The 9,785-nt window shown below is 34.8% G+C and overlaps 2 protein-coding genes across 2 annotated transcripts; both read left to right on the top strand.

Annotated features, from left to right (window-relative positions):
- The first annotated feature begins 786 nt into the window (after positions 1–786).
- Positions 787–4,886, top strand: LOC130642137 (uncharacterized). Its single transcript, XM_057449222.1, has 2 exons — positions 787–998; positions 2,197–4,886. Exon 2 carries the CDS (start codon positions 3,658–3,660, stop codon positions 4,330–4,332), a length of 675 nt encoding a protein of 224 aa, XP_057305205.1. The 5' UTR covers positions 787–998; positions 2,197–3,657; the 3' UTR covers positions 4,333–4,886.
- A 743-nt stretch (positions 4,887–5,629) lies between these two features.
- On the top strand, positions 5,630–8,682 carry LOC130642138 (uncharacterized). The gene is made up of 2 exons (XM_057449223.1): positions 5,630–6,282; positions 7,516–8,682. The coding sequence occupies exon 2, from the start codon at positions 7,538–7,540 to the stop codon at positions 7,889–7,891; it is 354 nt and encodes a 117-aa protein (XP_057305206.1). The 5' UTR covers positions 5,630–6,282; positions 7,516–7,537; the 3' UTR covers positions 7,892–8,682.
- Positions 8,683–9,785: the final 1,103 nt, after the last annotated feature.

Here is a 9,785-nt window from a genome sequence, read left to right as displayed (position 1 = left end):
TTTACATTTGGGTACCAGTATTAAATTTGCGAATTTTTAGTACACCTTGGATTTTGAATGTTTTGGAACATTAGGCCACCATCAAAAATATGTTGGGTTCACGTCCTGAAGACCCCGCCACTCAATATCGTTTGTAGACCATTTTTCGCTGCCCTGTAAACTGCCAGTAACCACAGGAGTGCCCTAAAGAATTTTCTTTTTGAAAAAAATTTCGCGAAATTTTTTCCCGGTCTTTTTCCGACTTACCAACTCAGGTTTTTATTACCAAAAGTGAGTCGGTCGGAGGACGCGAAATGGCGTATTGTCCCCCAATATTTAAAAGGCATCCATTTAAAATATGCACATCTTTTTCTTACCCCGCAGAACACAATTTTGACAACTACTGTCACAATTGTGTGGGATACTGCAATTTTTTATATCCTTCCCTAAGAAGGCTGTCGTATCGTGTTTTTATTTGGCTGACTTGATTTAGTGAGACAAACCAAACAAGCAAAAAAGAAGGGTGGTAAACGCTACCTAACAGACTATAGCTTATGTACGAAAAATGGTGAAACTAGAACAGATAGGCTAGATACTTTTCTATTTCCATATCTAAACCACAGCTTTTAAACCTTATTATGCCAGCCACTAAGTACTAGATAGTGATGTTAGAGCAATTTGTTGCCGTAACATAATAACTTCGCTCAAAGCAAAAAAAAATATGAAGGGTTGTGTACCACAAGCACGAACGTTTGACCACCGTGGTTGTACTTACTAAAATAATCAAAAAACGCTAACCCTTAGTTATCCGTTGCACGTCTGACCTGAATAAGAATTGCAGTCATCCGGAGTCGAACAGGGAGAGAGGCAGTTTGTAAAAGTTCGCAGCATACAACTAGCTTGATCATAACAAAAGTAAAATGATTCATTTATTGAGACAAGCACTTTTAAGACCCAGAATTATGAACGTTGGATCCAAAAGACTAATGGCAAACGATGCAGGCGAAAAGAAAGAGATGGTAAATACATTTTTTTATAAGCATGACATAGCTAAGTATCCGTAGCTAGGCTTAAATTTAGACATGTTTTAAGCATATGATAAGCATTACATGAATCATAAGAAAATGTTGTGAAATTTTTTGAAATTCGCAAATCACCTAGCTAGCTAGATGATTTGCGAATATTTAAAAAGTTCTGTAATGTTTGCTCCATCCCTGACAGGCAAGAGAAGAATGACGACAAGGTAAAATTGACTATAGATTTTTAGGAATATAAGGTTTGAAAATGCCTTAGAATTGTATTTACTCAACTATTATCATAAATGTTCGTCAATTAAGCAAAATGTCAATCATCAGTACGGCAACAAAGCGGAACCAAGTCGCCAAATTATCCTTGTCTTTTTAAGAGCAGACTTTACCAATTTAGCATCAGTTGTAATTAATGTTTTCAATCATCACAGTCTGTTGTTTATATTTTTTCTTATGCACATGCATCAATTTTTCTCAATGCAAAACCAAAACATCGCAACTCATCTATTGTTCTTTTCAGGAGTCTATTTTTCCATCATACTCGTGTTGCCATGCATTCTCAAGTCAGGGTTAACTAGCTTAAATTTTTCTGATCATTTTCAACAGAAATAACCAACATATTTGATTTCAGCCCCAAAATTTAGGGTAACATCCAAATTTTTAGTTTATATAATATATACACTAAGTACAACTGCCTCTGTTAGTAGCTAAACATTTGATGTTTTATGAGGAAAAAGCCAATCAAATAATTTTTTTGTTGAGGAAATGGTCTGACAAATATCCTATTTGGAACAGATAATGTTGTTTCTCAAGGGTTATTATACAGAATCAAATCAAACTCAATGTCTGAAGACCCCGTTTCCGATTTCTCCTGTTAATCACAGTATATATACCGTGATGTCAGGATCCCATTGCCTTTGTTAACTTTTATAATATTTGTGACCCTTCTAAATTTCAGCACATATTTCCTTATTTTCTTGAAAAATACGTAATTTTTGCATCCTATGCCTCAAAAGTGTTATAAGCAAAGCACATAAGGTATGATTTTTTGTTGTTATCAGCTGTTAACAATAAAAAAGAGCCAAGTAACACTTTCTAATTTTCAATTATTAATTGCATTGATTGCACTCTACACCATTTAATAGTTATATACTATCAAAAAATCATTTTTTTAATTTTAATTCTTTAGACTGTTCCGCATATGCTAGGAGCTTTGGCTGTTATTGGGACGGCACTGCTTGGAGCACCTGTTGTTCTGATGTACACTCGTGAGAGACCAACTACCTTCAAATAAACGATCCTGCAACATCGCATAAAAAAGACGTTTCCATGATTTCAATGTATATTTTTATGTTCATCTTTGATGTTATAAAAAAAATTGTAAACAAATCAGACTTAATTGGCTTCTCAAACATGGCGGGTTTAATCAATACACTTACTATATCTTAGGCAAACTAAAAAATGGAGGCCAATCTAAAATAAATTGAAGATTGGCAAGGCTGCAGGAGTATCAGGTATTGTTGCAGAGATAGTAAAAGCATCTGGATATATTGTAGTTGAGCTTAATTACTTATCTTGCTAATCAGATTATAAAGGATGGTGCTGTTCCGAGTGAATGGCTGTCGAGTGTAATAGTGAATTGTTTCGAGGGCAAGGGTGATGCATTAGAAAGATGTAACTATGGAGTTTTGAATTTGGTTGATCAAGTAATGAAAGTTATTGAAAGAGTGATTGATAAGTTACTTAGAGAAAGAATTGATATGGATAAGATGCAATTTGGTTTTGTTCCAGTGCGTGGCACTACAGATGCAATATTTTTACTCAGACAGCTTCAGGAAAAATATTTAGGAAAGAGAAGGAATCTCTATTTTGCTTTGTAGATTTAGAGAAAGCCTTTGATAGAGTACCACGTAAAGTTATTTGGTGGGCTATGAGAAAATTAGGTGTGGATTAGTGGCTAGTTACGATGGTACAGCAATGCTAGAAGTCGTGTCAGGATTAACGATTCACTTAGTGATGAATTTAGTGTAAATGTTGGTGTAAATCAGGGTTCTGTACTTAGTCCTTTGTTGTTTGTTCTAGTCTTAAAAGCGCTGTCGATGGAGTTCAGAACAGGTTGTCCATGGGAGTTTTTGTGTGCAGATGATTTGGTTCTCATAGCAGAGTTGATGGAAGAATTAGTTGAAAAGTTTGAGAAGTGGAAGAAAGGACTAGAAGAGAAAGAGATAAGGATGAACACAGCAAAGTCTAAAGTCATGATTAGTAGCATTGCAGCCAAGTGTGACCTTGTAGTTGGAACTTGTGGAGTGAGCAGGAAAGGGGTTGATTTAGGTAGCATTAGGTACATAAGTGCAGTAGTATTGGTGGAAGGTTAAGAGCTGACATTCAGTTTGTATGCAAGCGTTGCAAAGGTGAGATATAGAGAATGAAGTATTTCCAGCTTTAATGATGTACAACAGTGGCTCGTTAGAGATAGTTGAGAACTTCTGTTACTTAGGTGATATGTTGGGCAGTGAAGGGATGTTGGAAGAAGTGTTACTTGCAGGATAGGTTCTGCCTGGAAAAAGGTTAGTTACTTCCTTTGTTTACTAGCAGAGCCTTGTCAATTGAGGTAAAAGGTAGGTTGTATGAGGCCTGTGTAAGAAGTGTTATGTTGTACGATAGTGAGACATGGGCAGTAAAGCAGGAAGATCTTGACCGTTTAGAAAGGAATGATATGAGAATGGTTAGGTGGATGTGTAACGCCAGTCTGAGAGATAGAAAGAGTTCAGATGGTCTAAGAAGCAGGCTAAGTATCCATAGAATTAAAGATGTTATCCAGATAAGAAGATTGAATTGGCTGGAGGATAAAAGAATGGAGGAGGATAATTGGGTAAGAAAGTGTAGAGACTTGATAGCTCCTGGGGCAAAGCCCAGAGGCAGACCGAGAAAGACTTGGCAGGAGGTTATAAGGACAGACTTGATACAGAGGAAGTTGAGTTTAGATCTATCACAGTTTAGATCAGATTTGAAGAGGGTCATTACTATACCCCGTCGAACCCATTCTAGCATAGAAAAGAACGTTAAGCCGAGAATGATGATGATGATGATGATGATGATGATGATGATGATGATGATGATGATGATGATGATGATGATGATGATGATGATGATGATGATGATGATGATGATGATGATGATGATGATGATGATGATGATGATGATGATGATGATGATGACGATGATGATGAGCACCGAAACGGCAGTAGTCGTGTTTTCGAATCTCATCTTGGTATTTATTATTATTATTATTATTATTATTATTTTTTTTTTTATCATTTTTTAACTAACCGGTAAAGTAAAAGTGTTTACACCAAAGTAAATGTAGGCAGAATGAAGTCTCCCAAATGCCTGGAAAGTAGTCTGCAAAAATTTCCACAACATTACGTTAGAAAGAAACGAAGATTTTTATCGACAATCAACTTTCTGCATTCCTCTTCTGCGCTTCACGTTCGAGGAATTTTCCGTTCAAGAAGATCTCACAAATCAATTTTGAAAGAATAATTGCATGGTGCGTAGCAAATATTATTGCCCATCTGAATAGAAAATATGTCGTGTCTAACTTCGTAACCATCCCAATCTGATAGATAGCCTAGTTAACTAAGCTTTCTTCTTCGAGTTGATAAAATGAGTTTCTCTCAAACAAAAGCTTAGACGCGAACGAATGACTCAGCGGAAACCCCGAGTTTAAATTAAATAATTTATCTGCGGCCATATTTTGGCCGCAGATAAATTGTTTGAGACCCAGCGTAATTTTCCCACCTTAACTACTCCGATTTTCCGGTTGTAGGAAAAATTACACTGGGTCTCCTGGCTATCTGATAGACAGCTTTTTGTAAACTTTATTGGCAAGTTTGTTTACGTATATCATACGTCTTGTTAGCCAGAATATATGTTGGGAATTTTTTGATTTCATAACTCTTCATTTCCTCAAGAATTTAAAATTGGTGCCTTTCCGCAATTACTTGTTTTTTCAAAACGCATATTTTATGCGCGTAATTTTTTACTAAATTTTATGCACTAGAACTTTTTAACTTTTTGGAAAGTTTATATTTTCCCTAAATCGAGTCCAAATTTGCCTTTTTCGTGGTTGTGGGATTGTTGCAGACGGAAATAGATCATTTTTTGAGAGAAGAAATAATTGTTGGACACATTTCAAAAGTATATATATATATATCAAAGTCTTCGTTGACGTTCCTTAAGCTGCGTTGACATCCTCAGATTTTGTCTGGTGGGTTAACCGATTCGAAAAAATTTGAAAATTTAATGCCTTTTTGTCGTCAAATTTGTTAGTTAGTTTTTAGATTTTGTCTGAAGAAAATTAACTAATGATGTAACTATTTGCTTCATTATATATTAACAATTTAAAAATGCGTATGATTTAGAAAGCATGGAAGGAAAGAAACATCCTTCAAAAAATTAAAATGTCAAAGAAAAATTTTTACAAGCCTCTCATGTCTTGTTAACAGTTCATAAAGAAGTCTTCCCGTGTATGCAATTTCGGAACATAAGAGGTTCAGGGGTCATCAAGTTGTTTTGTGAACGTTCGCTTTCTCAAAGTAGATTTTTATTTATTTTTCGACCTTTTCGAGCCTTGCATTATTATCGACCAGGGCTGTCTTCTCTTTTCTTTTGTTAAGGTACATATCAGAAACACAAACAATGTTTATGACAGTAAATAGTGTTTTTGTGGAGACAGGGATCAGGTGAAGTCTCAATGCGTGCATGTGTGCAACAAGGAAAACGCCAAAAACGTTTAGGCGAACACGAGGAGAGGCAGTATTTCAGCGACCTACTTTTTGAATGCCCCGATGTAAAAATATAGAGCTAATATTATGTCTGAGATGAAGGAGTTGCAACCTCGTTTCTAAGGCCTTTTGTGTCTCACCTGTTCTACGCTTTTTGCGTACGTAATAAATACAACAACATATCCATTATTGTTGTGTTCATCCGTTTGACTGCAACGTTTTCGATCGAAAGCGAAGACAATTTACTAAGTCTCAAACTGTCACAACAAAGTATCATAACAAAGCTGTAATTACTTGCAAATGTATGAAGAATAATTAAAATAGCAGCGAGGATTGATCACTTTGTTGTGGACACAATAGCAATCAAAGAGAAATAGTTAACAACTATCAATTTTTAAGCGCTATACAGAGGATTTCACAAAGGTTGTTTAATTAAATGAGTTGTTTGTTGTGAACGGAAGCTTTCTTGTGTTTAAAACATATACAAGGTTGGTTAACATTTTATTCTTATACTGTATTTTTGTATTAATGCGATTCTCTTGTCTTAAGATATACCGCTTTGCACAGTAGTGTTCAGTATATGTCAGATTTTTCTTACTACCTGGCAGTTATCATTAAGACTAAAACTAATGGATGTAAAGAACGTATTTACCTCATTCTTCCCGCACATCATAACGACAACTCATTAAAGAATTTAATTATGTTAAAGTATTTTGCAAAATAAATTATGGTACAAGGTTGAAGCTGCCACCGAGTAGTTGAGAGTGAAGCAACAGAGAAAAATTTTAGGATTTTAACCCTCTGTAATTAGCTGAAACACACATTCTTAGTAAATGTCACTCCTATGTTAACCATGATCGACCCCTTTAGGCTACCCAACCCCCATCCTAATCAGAACGTTCCCAACCTCAAAACTCAGTTAGCAGCAAGCTTTTCGCGACGTCGGCTTTTTATGATGACAACAACGGGTATTTTTTTTTAAAATGGAAATAAAGAAATAAAAAAAATTATCCACCTAAAATTTTAGGATTTAGGTGAAATTTAGGTAAACATAACTTTTAATCCCAGCCTTATGCACGGTGTGCTTACCAATGATGCCTACATATTTTGCTCAGCACGAAAGCGTCAATAAGATAGCTAAACTATGACCCAGATCTCCTGTTCTATTTATAACCATCTCATAACGGTGGTATTGTTTAAAATATCGCCTTACGACTTTCATTTTTTCCTTTCTAAATTGAAAGCCAACTTTCTTGTGGATTTACTATTTCTTTGCGATCACAACAAATGCTCTTGCTGTAGCTCCTTCAAAGTAGGGTAGCAAGAAGTTATGTTATTGTCTACTAATTATTTTAAACATTGTCAAATACTATTTATTTGCGCCTATAATAAATAAAAGCGGACGCATTGGTGAAATAAGATATTAAATTATTTAAATTTAGATTTTAGTCAAACTTTTTTCTTTCTTTCTTTTTTTTACCCCAGATGTATTTCACGCTTTTGGTACGAATTCACGATCTTATATGCTCCTTGTTTTTTCTCGTTTGCACTTGTCTGTACTTTCATTTTTGATTTCAAACTTCTAAACTCTCCTAGACGTGCATTCAACCCTATTTAAACGTGCTACATAAAATTTTTGCGACCGGAGTAACCAAAGATCAACGATTTATCTCATAAAAATGATTTTATTAAGCGTAAATTTTTTGTCCTGTTGCTTTTAGAGAAAGTTTCCAACCAAGCAAGATGTCGCTAGTATGTTTATTTCTAATTACCCTTCTTGTACCTGGTACAATGGCGGGTTCATACGAAACAGCACTACAGAAGCAGAAATGTCAATTGTTAGGTTACAAGCTGACAGTAAGAATACCCGGCTGCAAAGAAACTGTCGTACACATCAATACATGTTTTGGGGCATGTATATCACTGGCTGCTGCGTTTAAAGCGAATTTCCGGTTTGGTCATATTCAAAACTGTTGCAAAGTGAAACAATATGTTACTGTGAAAGTCAGGCTTGAATGTCCTGTTGTGAACAACAAATTACAAAACTATTACCATCCTGTACGCCATGCTTCTGTTTGTAGTTGTACAAGATGCTAACGAGTAACCCCATATATATAATGAGATTGAAACACAACGAAGAAAATAGTTCTGCAATTTTTCCCAATCTAAATTTATATTTATTTGTGTGAATTTTAAAAGAAATAATATGTATCTATCATAGTGATGGAGTGGATATGTTAATTGTGAAAGAAGATTTCAAAATTTGTATGCTTTCACCATCATTATTTACCTAATTTTTATCAGACTTGTAACGAATAAAATCTGTTACATATTCTGAAACGTTTGTTTAAAATCACGCGGTGTAACCTCCTTTAGTAGTAATATATTTTAGTTATCGTTTTTAGGTGATTGAAAGCAATAGTACACACACCAATATTGGTTTTTACCAGAATAATTACTAAGCATTGGTGGCAAAAAAAATCAGATTAACAACACCCTGTGCTGTGACTTTTTATTAGGCAATAGGATTTACCATGTGCTTGTCAGCTGCAACAATAGTATGTGAGAGAATTATCCTTTATGTCGGACGATGAAGATATTTCCAACCATGATTCATCATCAGTTCTAATATATACGTTATTTTTGGCACATAAGCAGTTTTAGCTAAGCCTGCCAGAGATGCGTATTTTTTACAAAATCTTAGGCTGAACTTTTGCCTAAAGAAATACTTGTGTAGAATGGACAAATACTTTTTACTACTTTTGTATATATTTCGAAAAAGTCGTTGGTTTATGACAGATTGTTCCTGCTTTAAATTTTATTTTTTATCAACAACTTATGTGCATGTAGCATTTATAGTGGCTGACTATTATACTAGAATGGTGTTATATTTTTGTTGGTCATTTTTATGAAAATCGTTTATAGGTATGATAAAGTCAGAAAGTGCTGAAGTTTTAGCATACGTTAATAGACGTATTAACTTAATGGACGTGTTCTTGCTGGTACTAATTTTCGCATGCTAATTTTTACCCACCTAGACGTCGTTTTTTTACACAATAAATTTTTAAACCCCCTTTTGTAAAATATATATTCTTGCTTTTTCATCCACTCTAAAACTAAAAAAAAAATTGCGAAAATGTAGAACAAACAAAAAAAATCTTTATTTTAGTCCTTCATGTTCTGTTGTGTTTCCCCTCTTACTAAATCCAAAAAGTTTTATTACAACCAGGGCGGATCTAGCCAAAAATATTTACTACATTAGGACGCTCAATGATTGGAAAGAATCAGCTCGGGCTCTTGGCAGGTACTCCTGGTGGTCTTGGCGGGGTCTGGGAAGCAGCCCAAAAAATGTTGCATAATATGGCCTTTGCGACTCTAACATAAGCTAAAGTGATGTGGAGTCGAGTTTGCTGCGATGACATATTTTTGAAAACGTCATCGCAACCAATCAATTAGCAGTTTGTATATTATTTTAAAGAAAGTAAGTAGCTCAATTTGTGCATTTAAAATGAACTCCATATGAGCGTTTGAAAAGGAAGTTTGCATTGAAGGCTGATAAACGTTTTTATTAGAACACTCAACTTGAAGGAAGTTTTTAAATTTTTCTTAATTTTGTTCTAATTATGCCATTTTTAAAGGAGCATTTCAGAACTTCTTGTTACTAATAAATCCTTTAATGTTCTTAAAATCTTTTAAGTTTTAAATCGTTGATTGCATGTTCTATAGTAACAGTTGCTCAGTGTTAAGAAACAATTCACCTGTAACATCAACCTCGATCCCAGGACTTGTTGTCTCTTTTTGCATATCGGACGGAGAGACGAACATCGCCAGACCTATCAATAAGCGCGCAGCGCCGATGAAAGACAAAAAGCCCTGGAAACAAGGTTGCTGTAACACGCCTGATGATCTACATTGAAATGTGGAATGCAACTACTATATTTGAATCAAAAATTCATGAAAAAGGGTATTATGAGTCATAAGTTACAAGGAT

The sequence above is a fragment of the Hydractinia symbiolongicarpus genome, chromosome 4 (genome assembly GCF_029227915.1).
Source record: "Hydractinia symbiolongicarpus strain clone_291-10 chromosome 4, HSymV2.1, whole genome shotgun sequence".
Classification (NCBI taxonomy): Eukaryota; Metazoa; Cnidaria; class Hydrozoa; order Anthoathecata; family Hydractiniidae; genus Hydractinia; species Hydractinia symbiolongicarpus.
Note: the sequence above shows the minus strand (reverse complement) of the source record. Positions and strands in the feature narration are given on the sequence as shown.